A 21,714-nucleotide genomic window follows, 5' to 3' on the forward strand; every position below is an offset into this window, starting at 1 on the left:
TTTGTCTAAAGCAGCAGTAGTGTGGATGATTTTCAAACTGGGCTCCAGGGAGAGCAATAAAATAGCCACTGCAAGAGACTCTAATTTCCCTATTCTTCCAAGGTCCCTGACAGACAGTAAGTCAATGTGTGACAGACAGATTGTGTGCTTAAAAGTTATTTATCATGAGATTCCACTAAGGTGGGGAAGCTCTCAAAGCATCCAGCTGCATGCCCTCCCCAATATCTGCAAAGTACTCAGAGGAAACAGTGGGTGACAAAAGCAACGACCTTGACATTTAAGTCAGCCTTTGGTGAGTCTGCTTTCCCACAAACCAACTCTGACAAGTGGTTTTGTAATGAAGAAGTTCAAACATCAAAAAGAGTCCCATAAAAGACCTGTCAAGATAGGCAAGTGTGGTGGCCCAGGTTTGCCATTCCCAGCACTTAGGCTGTGGATCTAAGAGGACTGGAAGTTCAGAGTTATTGTTAGCTACATACATAGTGAGTTTGAGGCCAGCCTGGGGGTACATGAGGCACTGTCTCAAAAACAGGTGCCCACAAGACCCACACTTTTCCAGTCTTAATAGATATTTGTGAGGTGTGCCTCACACCCTGTCTCGTTTCCTTACTACTCTATACCAGACTCTTCACCATTAGGCACTTGGCGACACTGCTTAAGAACTAGTCTTGAATATTCTTATGATTGTTCTCACATTAGACCCTCTCTTGGCTATAATTTCAGGGCAACTGTCAACTTGTGTTGTGACTACAGCCTAGATACTTCACGGCCTTGGAAGTAAAGTCGTTGAAATAAATCGAGTTTAAATTTTATCCTAAGATCAATGGGAAGCCACTGATGTGCTATTTGAAATGGTACAGTGACAAGATCATATTCAAATTACAGAAGTAGCAATTTCAAGAATCATGTGACCCACCTTAGTGGAAAAAAAGGGAGATTCGGTGTCATTGTACTCCAAGAATAAAGCCACCTGCTAACTGACTCCTAACACCTACAGTGCCCTAGGCTCATGGAGCATTAGTATTCTTGGCTGAGAGGGCAGAAGAATCTCATTTTTTATCAAGGGGTCCTGTTCCTGACCGGAAACTCTCTTGCCTTCACTCATCAGCCAGGATCTACCTATGAATTCAGTTATGGTGAATAAGTAGACACAAAGCACAATAAACAATTTGCTAATGCTCAGGACCATCTCCATCCTTCTACTCTAACCCCCTCACCCCTCCCTCACCCTGCCATCAGGAAGTTAAAGCCTCGAGATTATTCCTATTCTCCATTACAGGTAGGATCCCCTAGCTAGAGTCCATTGATAAATGACAACCAAGTGAGGGTTAGAAGACAAAAAGGAGAAGCTCCAGCCTACACAGTAGTTCCTGAAGGACAGGTGAATATAGCAGAGGCCATAGGGCATTTTCCTGTGGTCTTTAGGTGGCCACCTAAGCATCACCAATCTAAGCACTGTTAGAAACTGGAATTTTTGGTTGTAACAAGACCTCAATCCTTTAAAGGTTTTTAATTGCCCTTGATAACTTTTTTTAAAACCCAGCCTTTTGTTATATTAAGTCTTTCATTGCTCTTCATACTTAGAGTAACTTCCATTTTTCTGACCAGTCCTGACTGATATCCATGGGCTGCAGAAGGAAAGCAAATAGTTCTGAGATCACAACAAAACTGTTGCATGTGGTATAAAGGCTGAAGAGTAAATTCCACCCATTGCTACTGTCATCATAAGCTCTTGAAAGCCCCCTTCAGTCCTTTGGTCCAGTGTAATAAGAAACAAGTTACCCTTGATAGCTTTCCCTTTCACATTAGAAAAAGACATATCAAATCTTTTTCTCTTGAACACTAAGTATATCAAATTTAAGGTACAGGCAAGGTCTAGACATTTACCTATTAGATTGCAATAAACAGTAATCTTTGTCCAGTAAATTTTCTTGAACCAATTGGATCAAGAATGATGGGAATAAAGAGGGGCCACACACCAAACATGTAACAGAAAGAATGCGTATCATTCAGAAATGATGCACTTATCATGAATGAATCCTGTTTTCATCACCAGGATTATCTTGTTTCTCTGACTCACCCATGAAGAAAATATACTAATTTCTGTAGGATCACCTCATGTACTTTTAACAATGGTAATGATACTACAGGGTTTCTCTGTGTATCCCTGGTTGTCCCGGAATTCACTTTGTGGACTAGGAGGCTCAGATTATTTCAATTACAGTTACAAGCCTGAAGGACATTTTCCAAATAGGACAGTTTTTTTTTTTTCTGCTAACATATGTGGAAGATTAAATATACAAATGATTGTTAAATTTCTTTTTTTTTTTATTAATTCAAGTTAGGGAACAGGCTTGTTTCACATTGTAAGTCCCTTCTCCCTCTCCCTCCCCTCACCTCCATCTCTCCTTCACCCCCAACCTACCCCCCCCACCCCATTCACCCACCACTCCCCAGGCAGGGTAGGGCCTTCAACAGGGGCTCTGCAAAGTCCACCAAATCTTCCTGTGCTGGGCCTGGGCCCTTCCCCATGTGTCCAGGGCCAGAGTGTAACCCTTCACGTGGGATGGGCTCTCAAAGTCCCTTCTTACACCAGGGAAAAATGCTAATCTACTTCCAGAGGCTCCCTGGAGTGCAGAGGCCTCCTTATTGACATCCATGTTCAGGGGGCTGGATCAGTCTTGTACTGGTCTCCCAGAAAGCATCTGGGGTCGATATGCTTTCCCTTGTTCAGGTCAACTGTTTCTGTGGGTTTCTCCAACCTGGTACAGACCCATTCGATCTTCATTCCTCCCTCTCTTCAACTAAATTCCAGATTTCAGCTCAGTGTATATCTGTGGATATCTGTCTCTGCTTCCATCAGCCACTGGATGAGGGCCCTAGGATGGCATAAAGAGTAGTCATCAATCTCATTTTAGGGGAAGGGCTTTTAGGTTACCCTCTCTTCCATTGCCTGGATTGTCAGATCATGTCATCCTTGTAGGTCTCTGGAGATCTCCCTGGTTCCAGATCTCTTCAGACATATAGTGGCTCCCTCTAATATGGTATCTCTCATCCTGCTCTCTCTTCTCTATTCTTCCCTCTACTCAATATCTCTGCTCCTCCATTTCTTCTCCTCTCCTCCTCTTCTTGTGCTCTTATTGTGGCAGCACCCTCTCTCCTACCCTCATGCAATTTCTTAAAAAGAACAAAGAGGAAAGAAATTTTGCCTAAACAAGTGCCAATACATTTAAGACCTTTACAAAGTTGGTGGGCATGTTGGTGAACCTCTGTAATTCCATAATTTAAGAAAAGGAGGTAGGAGAACTGCCAGTAGGAGGCCAGCCTGGGTACATACCACACTGGAAATCTGCTTGTCTCTATAAAGAAAAAAAAAACATATCTACAATGCTATGACTAAGAGGACTATGTTATTTTCTTACCAGGATAGATAGATAGACCAAACAAAACTGAGAACTCTAAGATGGATCAATCATCAGTGGAAACTGTGATAACTATGCCACTGTGATTCAGTAGAAAAAAAGATGGCTTGAGTTGAGGAAACTGTACAAGATTTGCATTTTTAACACTTCTATAACTTTTAATTGTGTGTAAGCATGTGTGCCTCATATGTGGGTGTGTACATGTAAGTGCAGGTACCTGAGGCCAGAAGAGGACACTGGATCCTGTCGAGTTGCAGGTAGTTGTGGGGTGCCTAACATAGGGGCTGGGAAGTGCTCTTAACTTCTGAGCCATCTTTCCAGCCCCTGGTTTGAATCTGAAATGTCTTCTCAGGGCTCATGTATTTGGAGGCTTGATCTAAAATGCAAGGGGCCCTCTAGGGGCCAGGTGATTTGATCATTACAATTCTGATCTCATGAACTGAATAACCATGGGGAAGAGCTTTGTTATAAAAAGCAAGCCCTGTGCTGGTTGGCCACCATGAGATGATCAGCTTTGTTATACAACAAGCTCCCTGCCATGACGTTCACCCCTGCTACCCATCTACTGAACACACTGAAGTCATGAACTGCCTTGATCCAGTCGCAGCTGGCTCAGGTCTTGAGATGGGAAAGGGGCGTTGGCATGAAGAAATGAAATGTCTGGCAGCCGGGAGAATTTTACACAAGTGGCCTGTCCATGTAACTCCAACCATCTTTATACATAAAAAAGCATGTTTTTCCATACTAACAAACAAGCTTTTCCCATCCTCCAGCTCCAGCAAAAAGAAATATGTTTTCTCCCAGCTTTTACATCAAAACATCTTTAAACCAAAACAACACTTATCATTTTGTTAGCTTCGCCAAATATCCAGCCAAGTATATCCGGCCTTTACAAAACTAAAAGGTGATTGACATAGGCACACATTTTCAAGATCAACAATCCCGTTCAAAGCATATTTACAGAAATAGGGGTGATATAAGCATATTTACTGAAATAGGGGTAACCTACCTCTGATCCTATCAGCACCGAATTAGGATAGCTCCTGGGATGTGAAGTGACAGCTGGCATCCCCAAACTTGAGAATTTTAGGGGAAGATACTCAAGAAAAAAATGGGTTTTCTAGGAATGTTCACATCTGTCAAATGCATGATTGACAAAATGACACTAAAACCACCAAAAGAATCATCAATCATTGTATGAGAAGAGAGTGTTCAGGCCACGTGGTCTCAGCAGAATTCTGCACTGTCCAAAACTCCACCAGTCCTTGCTGAGTGCAACTGTCCCGGTGGGCTTTTGCCTCATCTGGAGACCCCATATGGACAAGCACTCATATACTGGTCTGAAACTGTGCAGCATGGCTCCCAACCATGAGCCAAATCAAACTTTGTCTTTTAAATAGATTTCTCTTTTTGTCACATAAACACATAGACAAAAATATAGACTCCTGACTCATAAGCAAAAGTGTGTATTAAAACCCAAATGTGCAATCTGCATGCATTTGGGAGAAGACATTTGCAATATCTGAAAGCAGCCATGGCTTTACATCTAAAATATCCATAAAGTATAAGAAAATCCTGCAAATCAGATGGAGGAGATAAACAACTTTTAATTGGCAAACAGAATATGCACATAACAAGAAAATGGATTGCCCAACAAATATACAGCTGATGTTCAAACTCATAAGGAACCAGAGAGAAGGCAAGTAGTAGATGGTGAGATTATCTTCATAGGCATAATATGCTTGGCAAAAATTATAAAGGTGGATGCTACAGAGCAGAGAGCAAAGCCCAGGCTAGGATGGTCCTTGTAACTGCTGGTGGTGTCAGGGGATTGAGCTGCCAAATGAGCATCCTGGAAATACTTAGAGAACTTGACCTAGTAGGCTCACGCTCACAAATAAACTCAAACTTGGAGTGTACTATGGTCTTTGCTTACATTTGCAATCTTCCTGTCTACTTGGCAGATTGCCTTGGAGGGTTTCTCTGGGCTAGTTAAAAAAAGTAACAGCAGGTTTTCTGACTGTGCATCCCCCTGCTGAGTCACCTCCAGAGCTCTGGTCTGTAGTCTACTGAGTCAACTTTCCTGCAGATTCCCTGGGATAGTAACAGTAGGAGACTGAGAGAAGTCAATCAGCTTGAGGTTCCAGCCTGGCGGTTCTTGATTAGTTTTTCCTTCAGCAGCCACAGTGCTAAGTTCTACTTCAAATGACGATTTCTTTTCATTAATAAGGCTTTGGTACCCGCCGGGTGTTGGTGGCGCACACCTTTAATCCCAGCACTCGGGAGGCAGAGGCAAGCAGATCTCTGTGAGTTCGAGGCCAGCCTGGTCTCCAGAACAAGTGCTAGGATAGGCTCCAAAGCTACACAGAGAAACCCTGTCTCAAAAACCACCCCCCCAAAAAAATAAGGCTTTGGTACCAATGTGATGGGTCTTGTGACTGTTCACAGAGGTGTTTCTTCTTTCTCCATCTTGCCTGGGGGAATGCTGGATTGAACCACCAAATTCCAAACCAGTTTCCTGAAGTTCTCTTGTCTCTTTCATCAAGGGACTCCTCTCCTCTCCCTGTGATTGGAGGGCAGTAGGGGTTAGGAAGACCTGGCTTCTGATTCCTCTATCAAAAAAAAAAAAATGAATTAAAAGAAGAAGGGCAAAGAGAGACATGGAAGGACAGAATGACGATTATCAAAGAACACTGGGAGTCTCAGGTAGGAAAGCAAGGAGAGACCAACCAGGGCCAACAGTCATGGGAATAGTGAGTGAGGTGAAAAAAAAATAAGGCAGGCATGGATGACTGGAATCATGAGATTGCCAGCAGAGAAAGAGGTTGGATTTGCAGCTGGGGTGAGACAGGGTGACAGCAGCAGGATAATGACACTTTAGGTATAGGTTTGGCATAAAGGAGAAAGTCAGGTGATCATCTCAAAAATCCCCAAATATGAGACAAAAACTATGAATATTTAAGACATAGAGCTTGCCCCGAAAGACAGAATATAGGAATTTCTGGAATTTATATGGCTTATATGGGAAAACGCTGGAAACAGAGGCTGAGTTCTTAGAACTTATTAGACATAATGCTGTGTGTGTGGCCAGAGTGAAGTCAACCCAGGCAGGGCAGGCAGTTTTAGAAAGTCATAAGATATATAGCTGATTTTGCTGTAATTGCTGAATAAAGTTTTAGCATGTTCTGTGTGACGGTTAAAGCCCATATGCCATAAAAATTATTTGTTGTTTATCCCAGTCTCTTCTGAATTGGGCACCTGAAGTTTCATCTGGTGACCATAACAGGGATTGCAATGATAGATGATTACAGAGGCTTGGAAAGCCACTTCTCAGGGGAAGTGGGATAGGAGGCACAGTGGGGCAGCGTGGACCACCTGAGGCACATTCCTGGTGGCAGCCAACTGGCGTTCAGAGATGGCCAGGGATGCCTAATATTCCACTGTTTTCAAAGAGAATAGAGGTATGTAGTTTGAAAGTGAGCAATTAATGGAAGAAAAGACACTGCTGATAGGAAAGCAGTCTTTGTGGTACTACAAGACACATGGGCCCGTGGTTTGCAACCTCTGATCTAATCTGTGGGAATGGGTGAGGCAGGTTTTACCTTCTGAACTATGAAATGATGGTGACCTGCAAGGCTATGGTGGTAGGTAGTACTCGGTTGAGGGAAGGAACAGCAACAGGGGATTAAATTCCCCATGCAAAAGCTAAGATGTGGAGATAGCTTCTGTAGCCGAACTCCATGGTTTTTCCTCTGAGCATCAGCTCCAAAATGCCACACAGTTCATTTCTTGCAGCTAGAGAACAGCTCATGTTCTCAAGGAGAATCCGGACCTCAGGCACTTCTCAGCCACCTCAGGCAGCATAGAAACGCCAATTGCATTTCGAAGACTTTCGTCAGAAATTTGTGGGCGGAAACTTCCTGGGGTCGCTGAGAGCTTTTTGAGGCTTTTGAGCTTCAGATGCAAAGTGAGTGGGTGTCTCACAGAGAAGCAAAGAGAGAGGGGTGTTTCCCTTGACTGTGGAAACTTTATAAAAGAGAACGCACTCACTTATCTTCTCTGGAACAGTCAGCGTCAGGAGTCCTGTTCTCCACATTTCAAGAGTCTCTGCAAGATTGAGAGAAGAAAACCCTTTCCCAGGGCAGGGTGTCATGCAACAGCCTGTGAATTATGGATGTCCCCAAATTTATTGGGTGGACAACAGTGCCACTTCTTCTTGGGCTCCTCCAGGGTCAGTTTTTCCCTGTCCATCCTCTGTGCCTGGAAGGCCGGACCAAAGGAGACCACCACCTCCTCCACCACCGATACCACCTCCGTCACAACCACCACCATCACCACCACCCCCACTGCCGCCAATGCCACCTCTGAAGAAGAGGAAGGACCACAGCATAGATCAATGGCTACCGGTGATATTTTTCATGGTTGTGGCGGCTTTGGTTGGACTGGGGTTAGGAATGTATCAGCTCTTCCATCTGCAGAAGGAACTGGCAGAACTCCGTGAGGTAAGCCTGGCATAGGGATCAATAAGGCCCCAAGTCCCTGGGTGCAACATGACTCTGCTGCATGTGGGCCACTGTATTGCTTGCAATGATTTGCGTTTTTTGTTTGTTTGTTTTAACGGTAAAGATAATTTTAATCCCCTGCGTTTTAGGAAAGGGTTGGTATAGTATTTCTATTCCACAGTTGGAGAGACATGCTCACTCCCTCAAAGACAGTGGTTCTCAACATGTGGGCCATATGGTCACGACCCCTCCGGGTAGTTGAATGACTCTTTCACAGGGTTTTCCTGGATATTAGATATTTGCATTATTGTTCATAACACTATCAAAATTGCACTATCAAGTAACAATGAAATAATTTTATGGCTGGGGATCACCACAACATGAGGAACTGTATTAAAAGTTCACAGCATTAGGAAGGTTGACAACCACTGGTCAAGGGGAATATTTTCCATCATTTAGAGATCTGAGGCAAATAATTATTCCTTTCTCCGTTGTCAAGAATGCCATAAACTTCTTATAGCTTCATATTTAGTGATTCAAGGAAAAAAATCAATTTTGGATCTTGATTGGAAGTATAGACTAAATCTGTTTGAAAAGATTTGGAATTCTTAGTACTACTCCAGATACCATTGTGTGGCTCACATCTAAGTTGGGCCAGGATCTGAAGTATCTGAGTTCTTTTTCTAGGGACTGATGGGATTTTTCTGACAGCTTGGCTTAAATAGCTCCACATTTATTGTATGAATCTTTCTCTTTTATCAGCTCACCAACCAAAGCCTTAAAGTATCATCTTTTGAAAAGCAAATATGTAAGTACTTTTATGTATGTCTTTTGAATTCCCCAAAGTGGTCCTCAACACTGAACAGAGTTGGAAGGATGCCTGGGAGTCTCCCCTTTCTTAGGCTTACAATTCCTTTGCAAGATCCTGGGGAACTTAGACTCTGCATTCAGTCCGGTTCCGTGAACTACAAAAAAAATTGGATGAAGTTTATTGCTCAATAGCCATGTATCTGAATGAACACTGCATATAACTCAAATGAACTTGGGCTTGACTTTTGAAGGAGACATACAAACAGCCCTGGACTTTTCCTTTTGCCCCTTCCCTGGGTATCTTGGTCCCATCTCACATGGGTGGCTGTGACTCCTCAAGACAGAAAGGGAGTAGAGGCAGACACAAATGTTTCTGGAGATGTCCTCTCCTCCTTTTAAACTAAAAGTGACTACTCAAGAATGAAGATGTATTTTTAAAATATCTTGTAAGATATTTTAAATAAATTTTAAGTAAACCCATTGTTTTCCTTAATGTTTTCTTCTGAAATTGTTAGGTATTTTGGGAAGACTTTAGCCATTGTCCACAGGACTGTACACCTTCCCCACAGAGGACTTAAGATGCCTTTGATGAGTTTGATGATAAAAACACCACACACATACACACACACACACACACACACACACACACACACACACACACACACACTAGATCCAGGCTAAGAGGAAGATGATCAGTTTGAACATAAAATCTCAGGGCATGGTTTTTAGGGATTGAACAGAGATATGAGGATCTGTTTTTATATGTCTTGGACTCATGTTCACAAAGCTTTATATTTCTTTTGAATTGGAAAGGAACTTAGGGAGAAAGTGATCTATTTTCCATTTTCCAGGAGAGATACAAAATACTATACCAATTAGGTTCAATGCCCATGTCTTCTGGTATGAAGCTGGGTACAGGAAAACAGTCCCCTTATGCCTTGTTTCTGATTCACAGAGAAACTCCCACCTCTCAATAATGGCCCTGAAATGATGCAAAGCAGTTGCCTTTGCAAAAGCAACAGGGCAGTTTTATCCTACAAACTTTGAAGAAAGTTGAAAGGCAACAGACAACAGTGGCCATCCATTAAGGAGAGTGGGCTCCATACTCAGAAAGTGAGCAGTCAGCTCCTGCCTGAGAATATAAGCTCTTGTAAGGGCCACCATGGTGTGCTCTGGTTTTCAGCTCAGTGTTCAAGTCTCTAAGCACCAGAAAGCCCAGATTACACAGGGACAGTGGAAATAACTTGCTAGAAAAGTGAAACCTCTCAGGGTTTTTAAAGTAAAATCACTTTGAAAATCAGTGGAACGAGGCTTGTGTATAGGTGTTAATCACTCCCTGTCACCCACTCCATGGAGTCATTTTTGTGAATAAAAGTCAAGTGGACAAATGAGTCAGGTCTACCTACCCCAGTAGTTATCTTCTTTATATCAATGTAGATGGCCAGAAACTGATAAACTGTCACAAGAAAGTTAAAATTATCACTTTGCTATTAAGAGGGGCTGACTTAAGGAAAGGGGTATTTATTTCTTCCTTCAAATTCACAAAAATAAGAAAACAAATTACAAATATGTGTGAGAAAAAAAGGTCATATCTGGCACAAGTTTCCTCCAGCATGCATGGAAATTGTTGTAAGTACCATGAAGAACATAGGAAAGTTCATTCCAAGGGCTTGAACTGTTAGTCTGCTTTGTAATCTCAACACTAAAAGATTCTCTTAGGAAAATAGTTGGAGATAGATAAAATAATTTACATATATAGTGTTCATCTCTTTCTCTCTTTTTTCTCTCTTTCCTTTCTTTCCTTCCCTCCCTCCTCCCTCCTTCCTTCTTTCCTTCTTTAAGGTGTGAACCACCACCACCTGGCTTTTTATTTTTTAAAAAAGATTTATTTATTTATATTTTATATCCATTGGTGTTTTGCATGCATGTCTATGTGAGGGTGCCGGATCCCCTGGAATTGGAGCTACAGACAGTTGTGAACTGCCATGTGGGTGCTGGGAATTGAACTTAGGACCTCTGGAAGAGCAGCCAGTGCTCTTAACCTCTGAGCCATCTCTCCAGTCCTATTCATCAGTTTCTTATAAAACAATTTGGAAGAAACCTAACCTTCAGAATAGGAGATGAGTTGAATACACTGTGGCACATGAATAATACACCATTATGAATGGCACAAAAACATCTAGTAGAACCACCTAGGACTTTTAATGTCATAAATATTGTGCACTTTACATTGTTAGGTAAATAGTCAAGTTATCAAAGGCTCTTTTTAGTTTAATACTCATTATGAAATATGTATGCATGTTTTTAACTTCTAAGAAAAAAACAAATGAATATAGAAAGTGATTGTTTTTTTTCTGGAAGACACTATAGTTATCATAGATTTCTTTCTTCCATTTAAAATACTTTTTCAAACAATTTAATAATCTTATTGCGTGTTTACATACACATGTGCATATGTATTGCCACAGCTTGTGTGTGGAGGTCAGGAAACAACTTGTGGGGATTGGTTCTCTCCTTTTACCAGTGGGTTTGAGAGATCAAATTCAGTCCTCAGGCTTAGCAGCAAGCTCCCCAGCCATCTAATCAGGCCTATTAATTCTTATGCTTCTATCTTCTCCATGGTTAACTAATTGGATGTTTTATTTATATACAAGGTTTCTAGAGAACCTTCTGTGGCTGAGGCTGAGTCTTGGTTGGTGTTTGAGAATGAGAGAGATAAAGATGGAGGAGTGCTCTCATGTATCTTATAACACAGTGGAGAAGATGAACAAAAACAAGTCAACAATACAATTCCAAATAGTATTAAGAGTGATCCAAAGTAGAGTGGTCTGGAAATCCTTTATAGGGTTGTCTATGCTGATGCACATGGAAGCTATCAGAAGCCTCTCAAAAAGAAGAGTTGATGTATGGGTCATGGAGGAGGAAGGACATTCCACATTGCACATGCAAAGAGCCTGGGGCAGGAAAAAGACTTTCCTCATATTTCTAGATATTTCTAGGACCTGTCCAGCAGACATTTATAAGAGTATATTTTATGAGAATAGCATTGTACTAGGCTCTATGAGAAATATAAATCTAAGCAACATGTGGTTCTCTGCTCCATTTCCTGTTAGTGCATGGCAGAATGCCAGGTCATCTACTCCGGTGGTTTGTGGTGTGTAAGAGGTCCAGTCTTGCCTATCCTTTCCCTCACACTTCCTTCAAGAAGGGTTGTTCTAGGTGCTAGAGAGGTCACAATTCTTTAGATAATATTCTCAGTAAACAGGTATATTTTCACACCCTGTGTGTGTTTTATAGTCTAGTCCCAAATCTAAGGTGGACAAGCACCCTCCTATAAGTGTTTTTTTTAATGTGTTAGTTAGCTGAATTCATGAAGCCCAGTACTATATTTTTACCTTAACTGAGGTATTTGAAGTCAGAGAAATAGCATTTATTCAAAAAGATATTGTCAGTTTTAATGACTTCAATTTAATTTACTGATACTATGCTAAACAAGGCTAAATGCTCTTGTTACTTAACTATATAGTAAAATGGCATTAGGGAAAGACTTGGTAGCCAGGATCCCAAAGTCCAGCAATGTTAGTACTAGTTTAGATCATAAAGTGATTATTCCAGAGAGCTGCTATTTTCCTGGACAAGAAGGAAGTAAAGGCAGTTTTTATAGTTGCCCTAGGAGGGAGGAGCCATAACTATCAAGAGAGGCAAAGACAGAAGGGTCTTAGGCTTTGAAGGGTGAAGGGCCATATTTGACAAAAAGTGTGGAAGGGTTTCCCAAAGGAAGAGGAGTGTAAGATGGTCACTAGATAATTGACAGGAATTTAACTCAGAGATCTCATTTGGAGGGCGTTCTGGACAGAATGAGCAAAAGCCCAGGAGCAGGGAAGAAGGGGGCATAATCAGTTCATAGAACCCATGCTGTGTGCAAGTGTTTGATGGGATGGAATAGAGGGAGTAAGACTGATACCATGTAGAGGAACTCTGGCTAAGGCTACATGATGGAGTAAAATTGTGGACAACCTCGTGATAGATGAGGAGGTCTTAATATTATCACCTTGGAAATAGATTGTAGATTGGTGCCCAGGAGATGAATCAGTAGTCTACAGGTCAGCAGAATCAGGGTGTACAGACCAGGGATTTACAGTCAGCCCAAGGTGCCCATTGCATCCACCGTTAAAGTCAGTCAGTTACTAATGTCTTATTGCCAGTTATAATTGGGACAATAAAGGGGTCAAGGCAAGTTCTAAATGGAGTAAATGAAATGGCTATTTTATCATAATATAATTTATGTATTCATCTGTATTTACCTGTCTTGTCTTTTTAAACTGTTTTTGAATTACAGACTCTCATGAGTCCCACAGTTTAGAATTTCTTGATAAGTCTGTACTAGAATATTTCCCCCTATGCTCTGAAAATCACATATTTAAATAGTGGGATTTAGAGTCCCAATCAAGATAGTGGTTGGCACCCATCATCATAATTTTCACATGTCTTTTGTCTCTCTATGATGCAGACCACCCCGGTCAACCCTCTGAAAAAGAAGAGCCGAGGTGTGTGGCCCATTTAACAGGTTTGTGTCTGGAAGGACTGGGTGAGGACAGAAAGTCTGGAAAACTGTGGACCAAATGCTCAATTTCCATTGTAGGCTCTTAGAAAGTATTATTGACAATTGTATTTACCACTCAAGACCATTCATATCTCTGGGATCTCATGAGCCTAATCTGACAATTCTAATGCTGTAGACTTGTGTATGGCTTGATCTTGGCCATAAAATGTGCACTCTTGAGGATGGAGCTCACCTTAAAGCTCTAAGCTCTGGACAGATGATAGAGAAAACGGGTGTCACACAGATGTGAAGGGAGATGAGAACAACAGCTGCAGCCAATTTCAAAGCATAGACAGTAACGAGGATGTGCATAAAACTGTTGACAGAGGATAGAAACTTCCTGTTGTATTTCCTTTAAGATGGGAAATGATCATTTTTAACCATGCAGGTTTTGCAAGAGCGTGAGCACGAGCACACACACATGTGCAAACACCTGTCTGGGCTAGATAAATTGGACCCTGAGGATATTGTCCTTTGGCTCTGGAGCTTACAAACTCTGACTAAGTGCACGTCTCTCCTGTAGATAATGGCCAGCTGGAGAGGGTGGCTTCAGGGTAGAGTGGTCATAATTCCTGTTTGAAGTGTGAAGAATTCTGATTTCCCCCTTGCCTCGACCTCTTGGTGACCTCTGTTAAGGACATGTCAGGTTGGCACAGGAGCCCCAGCCATCATTTCCTGAGAGGAGGAGATGGCTGCCTTGATTGAAGGGAGTGTGACATCAACACTGGCAAAGGTGGTGTGTATTTGTCACACCTCAGAAGTGGGCATTGCTGGTGCTTCCTGGGAGGGATGTGACAGTCACAGGCACAGGGCTATTAATGGAATCTGCCTAAGTTTTCCCTTGCCTCTCAATGGGGTGAGGCTCAGCTGCTATGGTCTGTCATTCTAGCTGGCCTCAAGGGCTAAAGTACACATGGGAAAATGTAAGGGCACATGTGACATATGTGTTATATTTGATGTAACCACAGCATGAGGAATTGCAAAGGGAAGGAAGGGAGTCTACTAGGCTGACAGTCCTGTGGCAGAAACAAAGAACAGTTATCCCAACTCTTAAGGAAGCCCTCTGTCCATTAGATAAACCAAGAGAGATTATTTATAAAACAAAAAGTGCACTCTTTTCAACCATGCCAAAATCCACAAGGGGACTTGTGACATAAGTCCAAGAGGAGCAGCCAAGGGTGAGTGATGCACTGTTTTGAATAAGAAGAGATTGTTCTGGCATTTGTGGGTTTTCAGCCTATGATTATAAAGTAAATAAGTGTTTTAGTATAATATGGCATGGGCAACTCCATTAGAAATATAAACATTAAAAATGTAGTTATATATCACAAGAAGAGGTGTACCATACCTCCTGTCATCACTTGGAGGCTGTAGAAAAATTCATCTGGGTCCACAAACACTTATTGAGTACTTGCTGTGTGTAGGTACATAATGCTGTGTGAACAAAATGGAAGGGGATTAGCCCAAAATAAGAGGCCAAGGAATCCAAACTAAACAAGGAAGTGGACCACATAACCATGAGATTTTGTCCAGATGTAGAACTCTGGAGATCATTCTCTTTATGGAGGGATGCCCAAGCTCAGCGGTGTTGGTACTAGTTTAGATCATAAAATGTTTGTTCCAGAGAACTGAAATTATCCTAATAGTCTTCCCTGAGATCAATCAGAGACACACACTAAATTTGTCCCAATCACATGGATGATTAAATTAGGGTGGACAATTTGACAAAGGTGTTGAAGAAACTCTGGGGTGGACCATGCTTTGACCCCTGATTGGCTGTCCTTCTGGATAGAGCTTTTGTTAAGGAAGGGCCCAGAGTTTTCCCTTGGAATCTTAGCCCATCAGATGTGGGAGACCTTCTGGCTGAAAGTTCTTCTCTGGTTTATTTCAGGCAACCCCAGCTCAAGGTCTGTCCTTCTGGAGTGGGAAGACACATATGGAACTGCTCTGATCTCTGGAGTGAAGTATAAGAAAGGTGGCCTTGTGATCAATGTCCCTGGCTTGTACTTTGTATATTCCAAAGTATACTTCCGGGGTCATTCTTGCACCAATCAGCCCTTAAGTCACAAGGTCTACATGAGGAACTCTAAGTATCTTGGGGATCTGGTGTTAATGGAGGAGAAGAAGTTGAACTACTGCACTCCTGGCCAGATGTGGGCCCACAGCAGCTATCTGGGGGCAGTATTCAATCTTACCAGTGCTGACCATTTATACGTCAACATCTCTCAACTCTCTCTGATTAATTTTGACGAATCTAAGACATTTTTTGGCTTATATAAGCTTTAACAGAAAAAGCACTTTAGAATTATCCATTATTCCGTTTTATGGGTACTGGGAATATTGTCTTGAATGAGTGTCTTTTTAAGACCAATTGAGATTAATCAAGACAAAATGAGCCACAAAGACCTCATGATCACAAGGTTCAACAGGTCAACTTTCCTTCATTTCCCAGAGTGGTCCTTAATGCCTCCATCGTGAGCTAGATGGAAGGAGAACTGTGGCCAAGGAACATAAAGCTTTGGGCTGCCATGTGATGATGCAGAGGCACAGAGAAGGAACTGTCTGATGCTAAAAATGGCCAAGAGCATTTTAGCCATTGAAGAGGACACTTTTAAACTCACCTTTCAGGGTGGGTCTACTTGCTACCTCAGAGGAGGCCATCTTTCAGACACATGGTTATGATCTGAATATACAAGGCATGGGAAAAGGGGGCCAGGTTTGACTGATAAGCTAGAGACTGAAAGAGGCCAATGTCTCATTGGCATCATCTTTACTTTTAACGGGTGTTTTCTGAGCCAACCTTTGATGCTAACAGAGAACTAAGAGGGATGTTTGAAGCACAGATCATTCCTTACACAGCATGTGTATCTCCAGTGCAATGGCATGTGTGTCTCCAGTGCAATGGCATGTGTGTCTCCAGTGCAATGGTGTCTGTGTGTGTTTGTATGTATGAGAGAGCAGACAGACAGATTCTAGAGAGTCATATAAATAGAATGTGTGCATTACAAAGTACATATTAGAAACATATGTGTTACATTTGGTGGTGGATATCTGAATGTTTCTTGGCAATAAACTCTAATAGTCTTCAAAATTTTTTTATTACCAGCTACTTATGCTGTTTTCCTTTAATAGAACTAGTATATATATATATATATATTTTGTGAATCTTAGTGAAAAAAGACAAATAAAAATTGTATTGCAGAATATAGAAAAGTATTAAGGATATAGTGTTTGGAAATCAGCGAGATGTGCTTATTGTTTCTTTTCTCCATGGTTTCTTCATTCATAATGGCTTTGGAGCATTCTGAGAAAGATTTACAAAGGTGAGTAGAGCTGTGTGGCAAATTCTTCCATCTTCATCAGTTTCTTGTCTTTTCTCTCTATCTGCTCTCCTCTGGACCTCACATTACCCTGAGTTTTGTTTACCACCATTATGGCCAACATTAAGCTGACCCAAATTTCCACATATTTGATGGCAACTCATCTTCTCTGGGGTTAGAGTCATGGCAAAGTAGAAAAGATACATGCTTTGTAGTAGAAAAAAAGAAGCCTGGAGTTGATCTTTGTTCTTGTTCTTAGCTCACTTTGCAGTCTGGTAGATCACTTGCCCTCTGATGTGCAGAAAAGAATTGATATATGTGTAATATATGTGCAGCCTCTTTAATATGTATGTGTAATAGATTATCCAAGGGGGGTTTGAAGCCACAGATAGGAGGAAAAGTTAAAAAGAAAACTGAAACACACCTCAACCCCTAACACTGTAAACAAGAAAGATATTATTAGTTACCTGACATTTCCAGAAATAAAATATGGGAGGAAGAAGGGAAAGTGCCAAGTCAACAGAACCCAAGCTGTTATTCAAAAGAGTTGGTAAATGTTTCCTGAATAAACTGAGGGACAAAATCAAAATCTCAGGTTGGAAAGTATCAACTTTTATCTTCAGGCTCTTCTATCTGACATCTGCTTTGGGTGGGTGGGTTACTTCAAGGAGAATGTCTGGGAGGTATTTGGTCTTTTGGTTGTAGATTTGCCTTTCTAGTCATTGTGATGAAATCCCCTTCATCTTTTTCCTTATATTTTGGCCTTCAGTCATCAAAGATGCTTGTTGCAAGGATCATGGAACATTTTCTGGATATTTTTATTCTCTTTGTCAATGAGCATTTCTAGACAATCATACTAGAGCAAAGAAGTAAGTATGGAGGCACAGGCATCTTGAGAATTGGTGGATGTTATAATGTAACAGTCAAGCTGCTCTGGTATCCATCTCTCGAGGGTCCCTTTGGGGTTATATTAATAGATCACTACACTTTAAGTATTCTGATTCTTGGCCTTTTGGTGAAGATCAAGTATAGTATTAGTTCCAGTAAAAAGATGCTAACAATACCTTTAAAAACCTTGAATTTTTTTCTCTAATTTAAAACACAAGTAATATTAAAACCAAAACACTTTTGAAGGTATTCATTGAAAATGGGATCTCCCATTGTTTCTTAACGAAAGATGATTAAAGACAAAGTTCAACACAGATCTACATAGAAAAGTCACTTCTAGTTCAATGGTTTGAGGTTTTCTTTTCTAACATCTAACAGCACACAACACCCATTCTTTTCTTAGCCCCTCAGACTGGTGGCTTTGTGTTCTCTGAAGTAGGTTTTGACTTACCACAGCTTAACAGGAAAGAGCTTTCCTGTGGCCATCATCAGAAGAGTATCTATTCTGAGGCACTTTCAGAAGAAGGAAATAGAGGGGGAAGCCTAGCCCCCTCAAAACCAAAGTAGATGCTTGCCTTTGTGGGCTAAGGCTTAGATATTTCCTAGTCCTAATCAAAAGAAGGGGAGAGGCCATGTGTGAAATTATATATATTTAAAGGTACCTGAGTAGAAGTTCTACCTTAGGGGCTCTTTTTCTTACCTAATGTGATAGGTCACAAGTGACCTAGAAAACAAGAGGCAGGACACATGATTTAGGGTATTTGTACTCAGCAATGAGCCCAGCTAGAAGTGGTGCAGCCTTTGGTAGTGCCAGGGACCTTTAGAGTTCACCTGGAACCCCACCAGACTTGGCCATGTAGGTGGCTAAGCAGGCATCTTGTTTCTTACAGTTCACATAGGAGACAGCAGAGTCTTCTCAATGCTGACCTCTGATGGGGGATGTCCTTCTGTATATATGTTTCTCTTATTGGTTGATGAATAAAACACTGTTTGGCCAATAGAGGCAGGAAGATAGGCGGGACTAGGAGATGAGGAGAATTTTGGGAAAGGTAGGCAGAGAGATGCCATGTAGCTGTTAAAGGAGTAACAGGTCCGGGCATTCTCCAGTAAGCCAAGATCACGTGGATATACTTAGATTATAGAAATGGGTTAATAATTAAGACAGAACAAGCCAGTAAGAAGCCCTAGCTAGCAGCCAACATTTTATAATTAATATAGCATCCATGTGTTTATTTGGGTCTGAAGCGGCAGTGGGACCTGGTGGGAAAGAATCTCCAGCAATACACTTCTGCCCCCAGATCTGCCAAACGGTGACACAGTTCTCAATACTTCTGAAAATGCATCTTCAGAATAAGGCAATGCAACTTTCATCCTGTACCATTCAGAGGTTTCCTCAGAACTGTGGGGTCACCCTTTCTTCTAATTCTATAGAATGACATGAGCTCACGTTCTATAGGAGCTCTAATCTTTACATTTCCTAAGTCTGTCAAGAGAGACATCCTTTCTCTATAAATGAGCAGTGCCCATTATGACAGGTTTCCTGGCTCTCATGAATTCTAGCAGCGGATGCTCTCCCAGGGCACTGTCACTCCCAAAGTAGAGTAATTTATTGCCTCCAAGCATCCCTACAACAATGTATGTAGGCAAGGTTTACTGACAGTTTAGAGTAATGGAGAGAGAGGGGGGGATACACACAGTGTAGGCTACATGTGAAATTGAGTATTAGAGGTCACCATTTTCAAACTCACAAATATTTCCTAGAGTAGATACTCAAAATTCTGGTACTTAAGGTAAGCATATGGTATTCATTTATTCTACATGTGCTTTTTATGTTTTTACTGACTAATTTTGTTCTTTGACAATATCATTTAAGTGTATAATGTATACTGATTACTTTCTCCCTATACTCCTTCTTATTTCCTTCCAATGTCCTTTACCCACTACCAGTCCCTTTATAAGATATGTGAGTTTTGGTTTTGTTTTGTGATTCATTTAGTTTAACCCAGGCCATCTATGTGAACAATTAGATTTGATCTATTTGAGCTTGCTGGGCACATAACTGAAGGCAATTACTACCTCTGTCAGTAGCAAACAGTTTAGCAATGAAGGGCAGGGAACTATGAGGCATTCCTCTATCTGTGTTTCACTTTTGTTACTAGCCCTAGTCTGTGCAGCCCCAGTGCAAACAGCTATTGTGCGTCTATGATTAAAATGGCTATGTCTTCTTACCCAGACGACAACATTTCACATCCCTCCTCTCAATCTTCTGGCCCTAACACTCTTTCTAGTCCCTCTTTCATAGTGTTCTGTGTCTTAAGGGAGTGCTATAAATGTTTATAGCTGAGCATTCATCCATCACTTGTTCCCAGCACCTTGTGTTCATGAGTCTCTTCACTCAACACCATTCATTGCAAAAAAAAAAAAAAAAAAACTTCTGTGATTAAGGATAAGAGCAACATTTGTCTATGGGTATGATATAAATATTTACAAGACAGCTTGCTGCTATGAAAACTTAGCTAAATCATAACATCCAACTTTCTTGCTAGGGTCATTGATCCCCTCCCCAGAGAGTGTTCTTTGTTCAAGTTTGTAGTACCAGGAATGGCTTCCCTCCTATGGATCAAGTCTCAAATCCAGCTGAAGAGTTGTTTGTTACATCTATAACTGAAGTGCCACTACAAAACAAGTGGGTACATCTTGATGGAAGTTAACAAGTGTCTTTTTAAAAATGTTTACTGTACAGGAGAACCTTTCCTAGAGGATACAACCATAGAGTCCTTTATGGAGTTTATTTTAATAGCAAAGTGGAAAACAGGCAATAGAAAATGTACAGGGACATACCAGTTACTCCTATACTTAGGAGACTGAAGTAGGAAGATTGCATGTTTTGAGGTCAGTTTGGGTTACATGAGTTCCTGTTCTCCAGAAGAAAACACACAAGTATTTAATGTCACATGATTGTAAGTTTTATGAAGAAAATTGGGTAAGGTGGCAGAGAGTGATGGAAAAATGGTTATTGAAAATAGGGAAAACAAGACACCCAGATAGATATCTAGGGCAGAGCACCCCAAATGGAGAAGTTGCAGAGAAAACCTGTCTCAAAAAAAAGAGCAAAAATTAGTTTATAGTTATTATACACATAAGAGCAACTGGTTCATGTCAGACTCTCTATATATACTGGTTGAGATACTGGATATATTCTGTGCTCATTATATACAAAGTCTAGTATGATTAGCCATGTTTTAATTAGCATACAAAATAACGGGACTCACAACATACTCACACATCCATATCATGTGTTTTGCTTATATTAATTTCCAGCTATAATCCCTTGCTTCTCTCTCTCCTTTCCTTTGGTCCCTTTCTTCTGTTTTCTTGTCATAAATAGGTACATATACTTAAATCTATGTTCTCAATCTGAAATAAAACATTGCACTTATCCATTTGACTTCCTGAGTCTGGTTTATTTTCCTACCTTGATAACTTACAGTTGCATTCATTTTCTTAAAGATATAATTTGCTATCCTGATGACTGTGTCTTTTCAGTCCTAAGATACAATTTTTAAAGATGATATTTAGACATTTAGTTGGGGTAACAGGACATTTAAGCTTAGTGCTATTCTTAATGGTAGTTGCCCTCTTCATAAAACCTGGGATCATGTCAGGAGATGAGAATTGCCAAGGGAACCCCCCTTCCTCCACGATAGCTTGTCATAGAAGGATTAGAACCTCTTCATTCTCATATTGCTGCCCCACTTTCTGTGGGTGAACCACTTCAAAGACTATGTGAAGTTTTGGTAAGAGACACCCTCGATGCTATCAACTTTTAAAGTGTTCAATATGTAAGGCATGCAAGACAAGAACCATTGTAAATGAGACAACAGCTCTTTCTTGGGGTTTCCAAGGCTTCCATGAGCACAGATAGATCTTTTGGGTTCATCTCTTTTAGACTTCATACTTCATCTGTTCCAGCCCAACACTGTTCTTACTCCACTTCTAATCTGTAGAAGAAAATGTGTATATATTTTTGGGTTGGGAAAGTTCTAGAAGTTGTCAATCATTGAAAGAGAAGGTTCATGAATCTACCAAGAAACTTTCTCTGGTCTGAAATAAATGAACTAAGATTCCTAGACCTTCACCAAAAATATTAATGTCTAGGCTGAAGAGAC

At 41.0% G+C, this 21,714-nt stretch overlaps 1 protein-coding gene across 2 annotated transcripts; it reads left to right on the forward strand.

Annotated features, from left to right (window-relative positions):
* Positions 1 to 7,573: 7,573 nt before the first annotated feature.
* Faslg (Fas ligand) lies at positions 7,574 to 16,157 on the forward strand. Of its 2 annotated transcripts, XM_027417234.2 has the most exons (4): positions 7,574 to 7,924; positions 8,687 to 8,732; positions 13,245 to 13,301; positions 15,229 to 16,157. In XM_027417234.2, exons 1-4 carry the CDS (start codon positions 7,574 to 7,576, stop codon positions 15,621 to 15,623), a joined length of 849 nt encoding a protein of 282 aa, XP_027273035.1. In that variant the 3' UTR covers positions 15,624 to 16,157. The 2 variants fall into 2 exon arrangements, with proteins under 2 accessions (XP_027273035.1, XP_027273036.1); XM_027417235.2 differs by lacking the exons at positions 8,687 to 8,732; positions 15,229 to 16,157 and having other exon boundaries at positions 13,245 to 13,298.
* The last annotated feature ends 5,557 nt before the right edge of the window (positions 16,158 to 21,714 follow it).

Source organism: Cricetulus griseus, chromosome 5 (assembly GCF_003668045.3).
Source record: "Cricetulus griseus strain 17A/GY chromosome 5, alternate assembly CriGri-PICRH-1.0, whole genome shotgun sequence".
Classification (NCBI taxonomy): Eukaryota; Metazoa; Chordata; class Mammalia; order Rodentia; family Cricetidae; genus Cricetulus; species Cricetulus griseus.